The sequence below is a fragment of the Sebastes fasciatus genome, chromosome 10, assembly GCF_043250625.1.
Source record: "Sebastes fasciatus isolate fSebFas1 chromosome 10, fSebFas1.pri, whole genome shotgun sequence".
Classification (NCBI taxonomy): domain Eukaryota; kingdom Metazoa; phylum Chordata; class Actinopteri; order Perciformes; family Sebastidae; genus Sebastes; species Sebastes fasciatus.
Window position 1 is genome coordinate 12,100,898 of NC_133804.1, and position 17,494 is coordinate 12,118,391.

Here is a 17,494-nt window from a genome sequence, read left to right on the forward strand (position 1 = left end):
ATGGAGCTGCAGACTTAATAAGAAGCTAATCAGGGGATGAAAGCAGCTGCTGAATAAGGAGTGTGACTCGCCCCAACTTCACAGCTTGCCATTAAGCGCCCGCCGCCACCCCCCGACACCAACCCCCCATACATAAGACATTATCTTTTCTTGCGCTATGTGCCGAGGCGGGGTTCGGCGTTTTGAGTGTTTCGCCGTGAATAATGGATGGGACCTGGGGGTATGGTGGGCTAAGTCTTTTTATGCCGGGGTCCTAAAGTGTGGCCCCAGGCCGTTTGCCTTGGCACAGGCGAACCAGAGGCAGTGCTCTGCTCTCATCAGCGGCTGCAATAAAGGCGGTGAGCTCTCTGTTACAGGACTGCATCAGTATTCAGCGGGGCTAGAGGGGTCACATCACACACAAGCTTGTACTCGCATCAGACAGACATAGAAGCAGGGAGAGAGAGAATGAGAGAAAAGAGGGGGTAGGGGAGAGAAGGTGGAAAGGATTACATGTCCTACCAATAGATCTTTAGGCCATTGTTCCGGTAGCTAAATTGTAAAGGACCAGAAATCAATAGCAAAGCAGACATTAGGTTAGGTCCTGCCTCACAGCGAGGGAGCTATTTACATTTGCACACCCCAAGTGGTGTTGTGCTATTTGACAATTTCATCCATTATAGGAACATCCAAGGTGCAGATTATGAAAATTAACTGAGACCCATGTTGTAGGAGCGTAACAGTCCATTGACTCAACACACACAGCTGCAGCGACACACACACACCATCCATTCTATCACCATTAGCAATGTGTCATCTGCAGGGCGGCCGGCGAATGCAAATCAGACTGTAATGTAATTTACTTCCATCTAGACAACAACGATGTCTCTGGAAACTTTGCATTAGAAGACTTTTTTAAATGTCCAATGACCAGCCCAGCTTTACTCACATCACGTACACGCACACACCGGGTCAATGTAGCCGCCCACAGACCCATTGAGGCGTGGGATTGGTGCAAACCAAAGGTCAGCGTGAGTGACATCATTAAAATGTGACATCATTAAAGTGTATTGCTGCTGTGGGCAAACATGGCCTGAGGGAAATCCCTACCAGCTCGCCACCACTCATCAGGGACCTGTGTATGTATGTGTGACTGTGTGTGACTCTGTGTGTGTGGTCTGAATGGACCGGGCCTGAAGTGCACTTCGGTAAATTTATGATGACCCAGACTTCGGGACATATGATCTTTGGCTTCAGACTGACTTCATACCACTTAGGAGACAAGGAGCGAGCGAGTGAATGGGCACACACACACACACACACACACACTCATTCATGGTATATGAGGTGTGACGATCAGTCATAAATTACAGCAATAAAACATAACAAAAGTAGACGTTCCTTGTTTGAAAAGCACAGATGGGCCCTAGACCAGACAGTCCTTTGCTTTAAGGAGACACATTTTACACCCTGGGTGACTCTCGCCCACTTTCTCCTGATCAAATGAATGAAAGAGTGAGACAGAGAGAGACAGGAAAAAGCTGGATCCCCTACTGTTTTTCATCTCAGCGCACACATCAAACAAAGATATCCATCACACCCCCACATCTCTTCTTCTCGCTCTGAATCCGTGACTGTATGTTTAGCAGTGACAGGGAATCATCTGTTAGTGCAGGAGCGGAGCAAATGATGATGCCCTCTCATATTTAAATGATTGAGGAAAAGCAGCAGGAGAAACTGGGAGAAATGAGACTCACTGAGCTTTGACTTTGTCTCTCCTCCAACCTGCAGTGGCCTCGGTAACCTGAGCTGGGTGGCTCTGACCCACCCTGCAGCCACACATACCCTCCATATCCCTCTATCTATTCTACTGTATTCTATCAAATCATGCAGAGAATGTGTGAAAACATGCTATATTATGGGATACTCCGTCATATTTTAAATTTAAATATGTTTCTTTTTTGTTAGATTTTCAATTTTCAAGCCGCATGGCAAAGTGGGTGGTGAAATGAGTCTGGTGTGAAAGAATTAAAGGATGCCCTATAGCGCTGCAGAGACTATTATTAAAACTGACTCCACTGCAAATAAATCTGTGTTCAATCTGAACAAGACCACTAACTGTACTTATTCCAAATGTCTATACAATACCTAAAAAAACAATTATTTGTTAAAAAATGTATAATTAATGAGAAGAAAATAGACATCCATATATATACATAGAAGTTGATTGAAATCTTGTAAAAAAAATATATATATATATATATATATATATATATATATATATATATATCAATGTGTAATTTGATGTAGAGTGGTGAAGGGATGACGTATTTTGTAGGCCAACCAGGAAGTTAGCATCACCCTGGGTTCCCTTGACAAGCCAATGAGATTTGTCCACTGGGTTTTGAATTATTGCAGAAAAAAAGCTCCGTGGCAAACACACGTTTATGATACTTACACGTTTTGTTCTGTAAGATAATCTCCACAAATGAACACCACTTTTATGATTTTTGAAGCATGAATGCAATCGCCAGAAGTAAAAAGCTAACGTTGGGCTATAAACGAACGGCAACGCGGTTGCACGAATGCGAGTATAAACAACGAGGCTGTAAAGGTGAATGATGATGATAGATTGTAGTCTAATATAGCCACTTGTTAGCAAACGCCTTTTTTAAGACGCGTAAAAGCTTCAAAATTCACGAGTGGGATATTTACTGACATATTTTATATCGTAGTACAAAACATTAAAATCTCATAAGTTTGTGTTAACCACAGACCTGACTCCAGGCATCTAACTAAAAACGCATTAAAAAAAACCATTGACTTCCAGACGAGGGAACCGAAAGAGCTAATGCTAACTCATTTCCAGGTTTTAGGACTCATTCCTGCAGCACTCTATAGGGGCAACCGTGCATCACATTACAGCCCTACAGTATGACAGTTTAGTCTGTTTTTATATGATCAATTCCCAGCTTTTTTTATTATCTCACTCATATCAGCACAGCAGTTAACGTTCAATCTGCATAATAAAATAAAGTAATTATAATCAGTGAATGGGGACCGAGGTGGTAATGAGATTAATGATGGAGCTTTTTTACCTGTAAATCAATGTTTAATGTTGATCAGTGATCTGAGCAGCTTGTGGAGCTGATTGGTGGAACATGAGGGGACTATTTCGCATCAATTATAGTTAACAGGCTGATCATCAAGGGGCTGATGTGTGGTCAATGAGGAGGAAATGCACACATGTGCAGGATCAGCATTTTGGGCTGCAGAAAACAGCTTTTGTTCAAAGCTCCAGTTATGAGCATGTACAGTAAAAAAATGCATTGAATGTGTAAGAGAGAGCAAGAAACACATATTTCAGTGTACTGCATTTTAAAACTAGGGCACCTTAATTACTTCAACAGGTGAACAAAGAATGAGGAAAATACATTTTTCCATCAATAATTGATCAATTTGAACTGCATCATGTTTATTCTATACAGCCTGGAGACGCTGAAGCAGTTGTACATGGAGGCTTTATTCCATTACTGCCTATACAGTCCATACAGATTAAAGCCCTCTATCAGGATGATCATCCTGAAATAGCAGGCATGATGGGAAAACCACCTCATCATCATCATCTGCTATTGACACCACACAGCTATAAGCTTATGACAGGAATGTTCCTTTAATAGCCTGCTTATAGTGTCTGAGGTGATTAAATGCACTTTAAATAGCATTAATCTATGGGCCAAACAGCATCACTATAAAGCCTAATAATATAGATTTATTTTTTATTTTATTGTATTATATTATATTTTATTTATTTTATAACATTTATAACATTTTTTATCACATTTATAAAAAAAATATTTATGAAATATTTGCTTAATAGTTATTTTTCTGCTTCTTTTTAATCCTCCTATGCAGTGCTATTGACACCACACGCTATAAGCTCCATGTTTATGACAGGAATATTCCTTTAATAGCCTGCTTATAGTGTCTGAGGTGATTAAATAGCATTAACGCACTTTTATGGGCCAAACAGCATCACTATAAAGCCTAATATTATAGATATATGTTTATCACCCAGGCCATTTATTAAATATTTGCTTAATAGTTATTTTCTGTTTAATCCTCCTATGCAGTGACTTATGTTTTTGCTATGATATGAGCATCCCTCTAGCTATACAGCCTCAGGTTATTAAAACATCTCTCTCTTTTCCCCTCTCCATCATCATCATCATCGGGTTTAAATACCTTCGGTTGCATAGTTGTGGTCGCGAAGGAAGCTGTTGTTGATTTTGCGGGTGTCACTCTCCTCCTCCATTGATAAATCGGCTGGTTCGGGATCCTGAACGCGGCAGACCTGTTCCCATCCTGCCCGGTACCGTCAGCAGGCGGCGGGCTGTGAGAGGACCAGCGGGGGGCCTGTCATGACTCCAGATCTCCCGGTGTTAATCAACGCAATAACGCGATCAAATAGTGGTGATGGAGATGATGGAGATGATGTCCACACCTCAGGGCGCATCCAAAACGTCCAACGACGCAGTGATTCCAACAGTGGGATTTAATTATGATAGGTCCTCTTTCTTCAGAGACATATGTTATCTCCACAAAAATATGAAATCACCACGGAGATGATGAGTCTGTAGAGCTGCTGGTAAAAAAAAAAATGCAATGTCTTCTTGAAGGAACCTGCAGTAGCGGCAGCGCGTAAATCTCTAGTGGAGGATTGGAGGAGTTTGGAGACAGACAGGCTGGATTTGCCTCCTCCCAGTGCCAGCGGGGCGGGCGGGATTATGCGTCAACAAGCTTTTTTTGCTCCGATCACTTCACTGTTTCCATGTCAGCCTCTCCGAGCATCCCCAGAAGTAGCACCTTCGCCTTTTCTGTATCCAAAACCCTGCAGACTCTCCTCCTCTCTCCTCTCTCCCTCATTCATTCATTCACTCGCTCAGCTGACTCACTGTGCAGAGCAGAGCAGAGCTGGAGTTACCCACTGTGCTGTGCTGTGCTGCTACTGCTGCTGCTGCTGCTGTGCTTGAGCAAAGCAGGGCCCCTCCCATGCATGCCTCTGGGCTGGCTCTTTAAAAAAAACAAAAAAAAACACAAGCAGCAAAATATGTGATGCTCACCACCACCAACACAGAGTTCACATATTCTGCCCTCTCTAGCAGCTTGATGGCCACCTACAAGGTTCAGTGTGTGTGTAAAGCCGACAGCTGCCTTATGGCCTGTGTAGCAGGTTGCCTCTTAAGCCACATCCTGCATCCCCATCACCATCACCATCCCTCCATCTCCATCCTGCTGCTGCTGTGCTTCAGAAAGGCAGGGCCCCTCCCATGCATGCCTCTGGGCTGGCTCTTTAAAAAAAAAAAACTCCACAAGCAGTAAAAATGTGATGCTCACCACCACCAACACAGAGTTCACATATTCTGCTCTCTCTAGCAGCTTGATGACCACCTACAAGGTTCAGTGTGTGTGTGTAAAGCCAACAGCTGCCTTATGGCCTGGTATAGCAGGTTGCCTCTTAAAGGTCCCATATTGTAAAAAGTGAGATTTTCATGTCTTTTATATTCTAAAGCAGGTTCAAGTGATATATAAATACTGTGAAAGTATCAAAACACTCAATCCATGGAGAAATACACACAGCCCGTATTCAGAAACTGTGCGTTTGAAACAAGCCATTAGGATTTCTGTCTGTTTGTGATGTCACAAACACAGTTTTAAACGTGAACATACTAAATGTGTCCCAGTTTATTTCCTGTTGCAGTGGATGTGAATGACATCAGCTGACAGGATGTAAACATGGACCCAAGCTGTTTCCTAGCAACGCAATTTCGTCGCCATTCCGTTGAAATGCGCTAAAACGGAGCGTTTCAGACAGAGCATGAATACAGGTATATTCAGACAGACAGTATGAGGAAAATAATGTGTTTTTTGAACATTAAAGCATGTAAACATGTTCTAGTAGAAACCCAAAATACAAGCATAAACCTGAAAAATGAGCACGATATGTCCCCTTTAAGCCACATCCTGCATCCCCATCACCATCACTCCATCTCCATCCTGCTGCTGCTGCTGCTGCTGCTGCAGAGGCATCCACACATCGCCACACAGCAGATTGTGAGCCTGTGCTTCCCTTATGAGCAGAGCTATTCACGAAGAAAAGAGACAACAACAGAGGCTTTATAGGAAGCGCATGACATGGCACATTTCTCGGCCCAAAACACTTGAGATGTGGGGCGTGAAGTTCAGATTCAGAGAAATCGGGGCACAAAGGAGAGAGAGAAAGGGAGAGGACTGGAGGGACGAAATGAAAAATCCCAGACGCTGATTAATTAGATTAGTAGGGCCGCCCGTCTGCGCCTCTTTCTGGAAAGATCTCATTTCCACGCTGAGGTTTTTAATAACACCACACACAACGAGCCTTCTTCTGCCCAAACCGTAAGCTTTGATGATGAGTGTGTGTTGCATCAGTGTGTCTGTCCTCGCAGTGCATCCCTGCCCTTATCTACTCACTTTACCCTAAATCTCCCAGGCTCCACAAAGGGACTGGGTATCTCCCCTGCATGAGCCTCCACACACACACACACACATACAGACACACAGCAGCAGTGGCAATAAAGATATTGTGGAGCCCCCTCTCCTAAATGCATTAGCTCTCTAATCCATGGGACCATTTGCACATCCAATCCTCTGCTCCTGCACTAATGGGTATCTGGCTGTGATGGTGGCAGGCTGCTCGTGGCAGAAAAAACAGGGCCTTCCTACACCGTGCTATTTTACACCCCATCACCCTCCAACCTCCATCTCCATCGGAATACATTACAGGGCGTTATCCATGCAGGGGGATAATGAAGGTTGCTGCTCTGCAAGGGCCTCTGATTCGCATGCTTCCATATTTACAGTCCTCTGCTCGCTTAATGAAATCCGCAGAGAAACTCCGCCATCCTTGACCCTCTCGGATCTGACTGAGCGGTCAGCGGCGCTTCCCATCTCTATCAATATTTAAACAGGCTGTACGAGGACAAAAGAAACACCACGGCGTTCCTCTTCCGCAAAAAGACTTTCGGCTAAGTTACAGCTGAGCGGCAAGACCGAATGAGATTGAAATGGAATCGGTGAAACAATGGATTTAGCAGAGTGAAGCCGCGTGGATGAGAGGTTCAGGTTTGTCAGATTTTGTTGGGAGGCGAGGGGGGGAACTGTAAGGCGGAGAGACAGACAGATGAAGGGCAGAGGTGGCAGTTAAAGGCATCGAGATATTTGACTGTATAATGAGGGAATAAGTGGCGAATGCTGCTCGGAGCCAGAGCCTGGGATCAATGCTGCCTCTCTAATAACATCCACCATCTCCCTCCCTGCCTCTGTCCCAATCCCTCTGCATATATGCCAATCTCCTCTCCCCTTCTACGTCTCTTCCCCCCTCTTTCTTACCAAATCCAAATGTGACCACACTGGCTCCTATGCCAGTGGAAAGCATCTCAGAGCAACAACCCTGACTGGAAACCAGTCTGGCTCTTAAATTGATGCAGGCGCGTGACCTTGCAAGTGATCCCAGATCGATACACGCGTAGTCTGAGATCCTTTATTCAGAAGGCCTCAAGTTTCTGCACCCCCATAGCTCATTGAATTCTCCCTTCCTCTACTTGTTCTCCCCTGCTACCTCACTTCTCTCGCTCATTACACCTCATCTCCCACTCCGCTGGGTAAGAGGCCGGTGACGGCGCGTCTACCGCCCAGCTGCTGCGCGTCAGGCTTGCAGGAAATGCTCGGGGGGCCACCAGAATTGGAGAGCGTGTCCTCAATTCTCCTCGATCGTATGGACAAAGTGGGTTAAATTAGGCTCCGGCAGCCCAAACATAGGGACGCGATCACATGCCGACGATTTTAGTCATGCCCAATTGCTTTCCTTGATGTGTGGTAATTGCTTGACCTGGGGATGCCGTCGTAGGGCTACAGGCGGCAAAAGACGCCGTCTGCATACCAAGCAGCATACATGCACACACATGTACACATCAGTATAGATATTTGACCACACAACAGCTGCAGTTACTCCACCTTCACTGCAATTGCCTCATAGCTCAAGATTGCAGTCAATGTTATATTGATCACTGGATAATGTCAGATTTAAATAGGGTAAGATATTGATTATTTCATCCAGTTAATCCAAGAAATATGAGATTAAAATAAATCAATACAATATCTATTTAAGACCCATATTGTTAATCATATTTTTAGATGGATAAAGTATAAATAACGGAACAACTAAAAGTGGAAAATGTATCATTGTGCAGTAAATTGTATTGACTGGTAGACAGTGATTCAATTGTAAGTTGGTTTCCTTCTAAACAGTTAAATAATCACATTTGTAATGCCTTGAAGATAAATGAAGATTTGATGAAGTCCATGAAATTGTATCAAATACCTTTGAACACAAGATATGCTACTGAGATTGCCCAATATCTGTTTTGTGATATGGAAATGATTTCCTCTGAATGTTAGGACAAAATGACAGAATAAAGAATTAAAACCTATCAATACTTTTATGTAAAAAAAAAATATATATATATAAATTAAAAATGCTATGAGCAAAATGCTCACAATGACGATGCTAGCATACTAATCTTCAGCAGGTATAATGTTTAACATGTTCACTATCTTAGCATGTTATCATGCTGACATTCGCTGATCAGCAAAGTTATTACAATTCATCCTGAGGGAGACATGGGTGTGTACCAAATTTCACGGAAATCAATTCAATAGTTGCCAAGATATTTCAACAAAAGCCAAAAATGTCAACCTCATGGTGGTGCTAGCGGTAAATCCAGTAGGATTCATCCTCTGGGGACCATTGAATGGTTTGGAAACAATTTCATGCCAATCCATTTAATAGTTGTTGAAATATTTCAGTCTGGACCAAAGTGGTGGATTGACCAACCAACCAACCAATACTGCCATCCATAGAGCCACTAGCATGGATAAATTATTTATATTGTCATAAAGCATTCCTGCTAATTGATTTATAAAGAGATTAAAATGAATAGCTGCCACTGGACTGTAGACAAATCTATATTATCTCATGACATATACAGTCACGGTGCCCAACCCTATGTGCGAGGGTGAAGTCTTAAAGGCACAGTGTGTAGCATTTAGGGGGATCTATTTGCAGAAATAGAATAAAATATTAATAAATATGTTTTCTTTAGTGTATAAATCACCTGATAATAAGAATTGTTGTGTGTTTGTTACCTTAGAATGAGTAATTTATATCTACATACGGAGTGGCTCCTCTTCACGGAGCTTGCCGCCATGTTTCTACAGTAGCCCAGAATGGACAAACCAAACAATGGCTCTAGATAGGGCCATTCACGTATTCGCGTTTTCGCATCGGCTACCTCAGTTCTCCTGTACGCTTGGCACAAGGGAGAAGTTTCAGTTGGTTGCAATCTGCAACCTCACTGTTAGATGCCGCCAAATCCTACACACTGCACCTTTAAGATTCAACCTGAGACTGTGTTTTGCTCCCTTTATTTCCAGCTTTATTGTATAGTCACGAAATGTCTCAATCAGGCATGACATATATTATTATCCTCAGGACAGTTTAGGGTATTCATAAATGCCGTTATTTGGCATGTGAGTGATGTGATACTGTGCTGTGATACATGCTCTATAATACTTTTTATGAAAAAGTCATTTCCACGCAATTTGAGCCCAGAGGGTTGAAGCTAGTGATGGGACTTTTAAAAAGTCACTTTCTTCATCTTTGCTGGACAAGGGTTGACGAAATCACCATGTGAAATATATACAGTAAAGCCTATTTAGTGGCTGAGCTGATTTAATATGACATCCCTCAGTGAGAGGCGAGCTGCATCAGAGTGCACTAGCTGAGCTACAAAGTCGTCATGGTTCTAATTTTCACTGACTGCTCACTGCTTTTAGATCTCCTCAAAGTTATTAAACAAATCATTCAGTAGCATGAGACTCTCCCTCCAAACATTCATTGGCTCCCATTAGCCATGCAACCCACCCTGGCATTAAGAGGAGCTAAACACACGGGGGTAATAGGATTGCCCTGGCCGTCCATCTGTCAGGGGACTGAGCAGCAGCAAACCCCGGGGACGCAGCACCCTGGCCTGGATACACCTGCTTAAACTGCCCTTTTCTTTGCGCTCTCTTCTCTGGAGATATTTATTCAGTAATAAAACATAACCTCTTCGAGAGTAAAACACGTCCATTCAAGTGTGTAAATGCCATACGGAGTGAGTAAATTGCTGAAAAAATACACGCTCTGCGGGAGTTTATGACCTTCTGGCTTTAAATATTATAAAATGCAGCTACTGTTCTGTTAATAGAGTACAGATGGAGATGCATGGCAGTAGCTGGTGAATGGAGAGAGCGCGAGGCAGGGTGGGGGAGGAACGCGGATGAGAACAAGAGGGCCTGGGAGAGGGAAGGAGAGAAAGATAAAAAGATGGATGCATAGTTTTGGTAGAGGGCATTAAATCAAGCCTAGAGGCTGTCCCTAAATCAGCGGGCTTTACTCTTGGTGTCATTCCAATTACATCAGGATGAGACTAATGCTCCATTGCTCCGAGACTTCAGACCAGCAGGATTGGATTTTCTGTTTCCCCCTGACTCTCCTTTCCCCTCCCCCAGCCTTCCCCCCTCTCTCTACCTCCCTTGATAATGAATTAATTGAAAAGAACGCATGTACAATGATTAGCTCAGGACGGAGCGTTCTGGGTGAACATTAATCAACTGAAATGATTTTGTTTTGCAGGAACGCAGCTTTTTCATAGACGTTGACACACCGCGAGGGTGTACAGATGCACACATGACCCATATGGATGTCTACATAAGCAGGTACCCTATCATAAAACACACACACATACACACTTTCAATTGTTTCTGCTGGTTTTTTTTTATATTTATAAGCATCATAAAAAAAGAAGCCTGCATGAAGAAGCATGCACATATTGCGGATTTGTTCTGTGAATATACAGTCTAGCCTCGCTGAGAGGAAATGATGCCACTTAACAGAAAATCATTGCATTGTACCTCTCCGGTTGCTAGGAAACTGCAATTGAACTGGCATTGCAATGCAGCACAACAGCTGTCTACATAATTGGACAATTAAGATCTTAAAATGTCATTATTTTGGTCATATTCATCTCAATGAAGGTTCAAGCACGTCCCAACACGTTTTCTACCAGTTGGGTTAATGGGCCGAACATGAGGAGTTCATGTTCGAAGCGAAGCTGGATTTCATTAAGGGAAATGATCAGTGATGCATTAATGGTAGGGATACAGAAACACAACAAAGCACGGTGCCATCCGTGCTGCCCGGAAAGGACACTGTGCGTGTTGTTAAGCATGCTATATTTATCCTACAGCACTTTCCTCTCTGTGGACGGATGAAAGACCGGCAAGTAGAAAGTAGGTTAAGCAGGTTAGTGAGTGACTACAAAGCCACCTCCCCATACATGACCAGGGATCCATGCACAGCTTATGTTCAGGACCGCGGACAGCTCTTCACAGAGCAGACGCTGAGGCAAACGGAAAGTGGGTTAAAGGGACAATTCACCCAAAAAATGTAATTCCTATCTGGTATTTTATAATATATCATTGAAGTCAGAGAGAAAAAATGTATGATGATGTCACCTAGTGACCAATCCTGGAGCTGCTTTATAGACTAATGAACAATGAATAAAATAATGGAAAACACTCCTATGATATTGTAAGAGAGATTTTCCATCTAGCTATGAGCACAACATTTAAATAAAACAAATGTAATTGTCATATCTCAAACTAAAACTCATTAAATGTCACCATCAGTGTCAATGGACCAATTCCAAAAGTCACATTATCAATTCAAATAATGAGGCTTGGTAAAACTTGACATTGTCTTTGTTTGTAGATGTCGGTATTTACTGTCAGAAATCACTGAGAATCAATTTTAACTATTTTATCAATTTCCCCTTTAAATATTTAGTATTTGGTATACATGCCATATTACTCCATGGAGAATGCAGATTTTTTTTTTTTAAATGTATTATGTATGTATATATTATTATCTGGCAACATCATTTTAAGTCACTTATTTAAGCAACAACGCAAAGAGTCGACAGCCATAGAGTGCTCCAGGAATGACGTATTTTTGTAGGACAACCAGGAAGTTAGCATCGCCCCTCGACAAAAAGCCGATGGGATGTTTCCATTGGGTTTTGGATTATTGCATAAAAAAAGCTCTGTGGCAAACAAACGTTTATGGTACTGACAGGTTTTGTTCAGCAAGATAACTTTTACAAATGAACAACACTTTTATGATTTTCGAAGTGTGAATGCCATCGGTAGAAGTAAAAAGCTAACGATAGGCTATAAACGAACTACACCACGGTCGCATGAGCGTGAGTATACACAACGAGGCTGTAAAGGTGGACGAGTCGGCGTGATGACGTTTTGTAGTCTAATTTAGCCACTTGTTAGCAACCGCCTTTTTTAAGACACGTAAAAGCTTCAAAATTCACGAGTGGGGTATTTATTGATGTATTTTATGTCATAGAACAAACGTTAAAATCTCTTCAGCTTGTGTTAACCATCGACCTTATTTCAGGCATCTAACTAAAAACCCATTAAAAAAAAAACATTGTCTTCAAGACGAGGGAACCGGAAGTGCTAAAATGCTAACTCATATATGGGTTTTAGGGCTCATTCCTGCAGCACTCTATAGCGGCTCTTTGGGCTTGTACTTAGGCATAGCATTACTTTAAGCTAAATGCTAATCTCAACATGCTAACATGCTCACAATTAAATGGTAACATGCTAATGTTTTAACAGATATCGGCTGTATTCGAAACCGCATACTATACTAGTAGTACGTACTGATTTGGCCAAAATGTAGTATGTAGTATGCAGTATGCGAACAAAAGCAAATGTATGTATGCCAGAAATACCCGGATGACGTACTGATTTGGAAAAATTCTCCAGTATGCATCGGACCAGTCTATCTCGCCTACTGTATCCCACAATGCAAAGCCATTGTAGCCATTTCAACACTAAATTCACTTCTGAAAGTTTTTGAGGCGAGAAATCAACTGTGTAGATTATTAATATCGGCAGTTTTACGAAGTTAGATGGCGAATCGAACATTTGTTCCACCGTTGTCGGAGTTTAGAAGCTCCACAGAATACCGTGACAGCCAGCTAGTGCCTGCCCGGGTCGCTGCCAGCAAGCCGGGTAGTCACGCTCAGAGACCGCTATGAGCTGCTGGAGCTCACTCCGGTCTCGTAGACAAGAGGCTTTGATTTCCTTGTTGACGGATAGTTTGTTTAAATATCACAACACAGATGTCCATTATAAATTAACAGGAACCTGTGTTTATTTGCCTTTTTTCGAGTTAAAAAGCTCCACAATCGCCCGTGGGCATAGCTCGCTGGAGAGCCGGCCAGTGACGCTCACAGAGCGGCTGCAGAGCAGCAGACTGGCGAGGGAAAGAGCAGCTTCTGACGGGGCAGAGAGGTTCCTGCTGAGACAACATGACACTTTTTTAACATTTCTCTAATATCTGGAGGGAGATCAGTCCTATTGCTGTAACTGAAAAAGCAGTTTGAGTAAAGTAAACGTTGTGGATGAATGTTTTATATTTCCCGTCTCTCCTCGTTGATGATCCTGTTTGTCGGACTTCTTTATGAGCTGTCAGAATAAATAGTTTAAACCTGCAGTATCTTATAAAGTAAACAAGCACAACATAAACAACAAAATCAAAGTTGTATTTTTTGATAATATTGTAATAGTGGTACAAGTTAGTTTTTTTGTCCTGTGCTTTAAGAGCTGGTTTGAAGGCTTAAGCCTCGTCTAGCATACTGCTAAATACATCACTTTAACTGTCACATACTGCATACTACTCAGGAACGCAGTATGCAGTATGTACTGCATACTGCATACTGCGCTCCTGAGTAGTATGCAGTATGCGGTTTTGAATACAGCCATCATGTATATTATGTTCACCACCATAGTTTAGTGTGCTAGCATGCTAACATTTGCTAATTAGCCCTACACAGATGAGGCTGATGTCATTAGTTTTGCAGGTATTTTGGTCATAAACCATGACCATTGCTTTCCAATACAATTCACTACAAAACTTAAAGATTGAACAGTTGACAAACTGTCCTTCACCATCCAAAGGCTCAAGATAGATACGGTCTATTCAACAAGGGTTAATGTTGCTAATAAGAACAGCACCAGTGTGGTCCTGACCCCACATCTGAACACGTCCCCTCCCCTTTTTCTGCGTACAGCTCGCCAGAGAGAGTTCAGTCATGTTCCAACCAGCCCCTTGTGACAACACGACATGTTCTCCGTGCACCTCGGCTCAAGGAAGACCCCCCCCCCCCCCACACACACACTAAAACACACACAAAAAAAAAACCTACACAGCTTTATTACAATAGTCCTCCTCACACGCGCTCCGTCAACAACAAAGACAAACACATGCGAGTGTGTCACACTTAGAGGCTGTAATCTCCAGGAAAATCCCATTTGGCAGAGCAGCTGCCAGCGTGGATCACAGATAGACTGTAGTCTGCGGTGCCCACAGGGTGGCAAGCTGTCCATCCACGCTATTCAACTAGACACACACACACACACACATTTGAAGAAGAGCTTAAGGTGGGATCAGGCCCTACCACTGCGATGATAAATTCATGCCACTTGTTTTAATAGGAACATGTCGATTGGCTCACCCGGCCAGTTCCTCATTTGAGCGGGGCTTAACTTTTTATTGCTCAATGCATTGATCTGGCATGAGGGATCTCTGCTGTAGAGTAGCCTCAGGGACTCGCCCTTTCTGACATAGCGGCAAAAGTGGTTTGTCCATCTGTCTGTTTATCGTGCTGGCGGTCTGTCAAAAACACTTTGAGAAATGATACACAGGTGAAACAATGAAATAATATATGCATTACGAAGTCTTAATATCTAATGGGATCTAATGTCTTCTCATATCATCTGCATTATAAAGTAAATCTATCTATCTATGCTTTACATGGTATTATACAGCATACATACATTTAGAGGAAATGGTATTGAGCGTATTGGCATGAGCAACCTCCCTTCAGCATTAGTAGAGCTGATCTTAGAGCACCACCATCTGGCAAAATGAAATATTACATGTTGAAACCTGGGTAATAATACCATCAACGTACTGTATAAGATACATGAAACACATGCATTAACCTCAGCCTTTGCATGATTTCCAAGAGCTAGTTGTCAGCCTGCCAAACTTGCAGTACCATTCACAAGATATAATGGTTCCTATCTTTGTTGGGGATTAGATTACAATTAGATTTAATGGTTAGGCGTACATTGGCTACACTCCAGATAATATATCAAACTAATCAAAGGCAATGCAAAGTATAGAGCTTCATTAACACTGGGCATTTGAGGCAGATACCAATATGGACAATGCTATATTAGAGGAGCTGATAGCAAAATATTGTATGCCATTGTAACTAGGGCTGTCAATCGATTAGAATATTTAATCGCAATTAATCGCATGATCCACAGTTAATCGCAAATTAATCACACATTTTTTTATCTGTTCAAAATGTACCTTAAAGGGAGAATTGTCAAGTATTTAATACTCTTTTCAACATGACAGTGGACAAATATGCTTACCTTAATGCAAATGTATGTATATATTTATTATTGGAAATCAATTAACAACACAAAACCATGACAAATACTGTCCAGAAACCCTCACAGGTACTGCATTTAGAATAAAAAATATGCACAAATCATAATATGGCAAACTGCAGCCCAACAGGCAACAACAGCTGTCAGTGTGTCAGTGTGCTGACTTGACTATGACTTGCCCCAAACTGCATGTGATTATCATAAAGTGGGCATGTCTGTAAAGGGGAGACTCGTGGGTACCCATAGAACCCATTTTCATTCAAATATCTTGAGGTCAGAGGTCAAGGGACCCCTTTGAAATGGCCATGCCAGTTTTTTCCATTACGCATTATTATCGTGTTAACTTTGACAGCCCTAATTGTAACACCTAACAAGGATGCCTTAATTTTGGTTATTTAAGACATGGGACAAAGATATGTACTGAGGGACAATCTTTATTTGATCGAGAGACTTTGTTATCAAAGATGACTGAACTTGGGGTGCCTTGGTGACCTTGGGAATTAAAGGTCCACATTTGAATGCCTCTGCGCCGGTGACAGCCTTGGCTGTGGCGTTATGTTTTTGGGTTGTCCGTCCGTACGTCCATCCATACGTCCGTCCATTCCATCTCGTGAACACGATATCTACACTTTGAGGGATTTTTTTCAAATTTGGCACAAAGATGAACTGATTAGAGTTTGGTGCTCAAAGGTCAAGGCCACTGTGACCTCACAAAACATATTTTTTGGCCCTAACTAAATAATTCAAATGCTAATTATGACAATTTCACACAAATATCTAACAGGATCAAATGATGAAGTGATGACATTTTGGACAGACATGGATATAAACTGCAATTTGACTGGTTGGTGGAGGCATAAAATCACGAAACGGGATTTCTAGTTTCCACATGCCCATATTTAAAATGAACGAGTCTTTGTTGACTGTAATTGTTCCTCTTGTTCATGCTGGCTGTAAAGAGATCCTTTTCTAATGCAATTACAATGTAAGTGATGCGGGAAATATCCACAGTCCTACGTCTGTGTTGAAGTTCAGCTGAAGTTAATATGAGGCTCCAGCAGTCTGAGTTAGTCAAATCAAGTGGTATCTTCCAAAGCTGCTGTCTTTTAAGTAGATTAACTCCTCTTTATGGTACTAGCAAAATCTGTTGAAGCACAAAAAGGGAATTTTGTACTAAAAAGACTACAAAAATCACTATATTTGCTATGTCTGAACTCTTGGGTACATTTTTGCCCTGAATGTGAACTTTGACCCCCATCACTCACATTGAAATCACCTTAGGAAGGAATCTCTTTGCTGCCAATATGGACAGCAGGAACAATAATAACAACCCTTGGGAACCCTCGTTGTATGTCTCTCCCCTTCTCTCTCCCGCTCCTTCATTTCCTGTTCGCTCTCTACTGTTGACTCACTAATAACAGCACAAGATGCCCCAAAACAAATAAATAATTCACACACACAAACACAAAAAATATGTTTAAATGAAGAAAAAGGACTGAAATAAAGGACGGAGCCTATAAAACATTAACGTGCTGTAATTCCATTTGTACATATCTGCCAGACATATACTGATTTATCTGTGATAAACAAATATCAGCTGTAACACAGTATCTGCTCTCTCTCTAATGGCATGTCCCCAAAAATAAACTATTCGTGAAGGCTCAGTTCACATTTCAATCAATGCTGCAAGTTTTTTTCTGCATCACTGAACAATCTTTAGCCATTACATCATCCATGAAGGAGGAGGGTTTTATTTGTGTATGTGGAAACATGTTTGTGCATGTGTCCTGCAGTGAGCAGTGTAGATGTGCTCTGCCTGCATGTGATGTGA

The 17,494-nt window shown here is 42.1% G+C and overlaps 1 protein-coding gene across 2 annotated transcripts in view; it reads right to left on the minus strand.

Annotated features, from left to right (window-relative positions):
• Positions 1-17,494, minus strand: part of ppp2r2ba (protein phosphatase 2, regulatory subunit B, beta a) — a 55,867-nt gene that overhangs the window by 20,103 nt on the left and 18,270 nt on the right. The window contains exon 1 of one of the 2 annotated variants that reach the window (XM_074648184.1): positions 4,225-4,580. The exons of the other annotated variant lie outside the window; for it this stretch is intronic. Within the exon in view, the coding sequence (XP_074504285.1) occupies positions 4,225-4,294 (70 nt within the window). The 5' untranslated portion in view covers positions 4,295-4,580. Of the gene's footprint in view, positions 1-4,224; positions 4,581-17,494 lie in introns of those variants that run through there. 2 annotated transcript variants of the gene reach the window in all.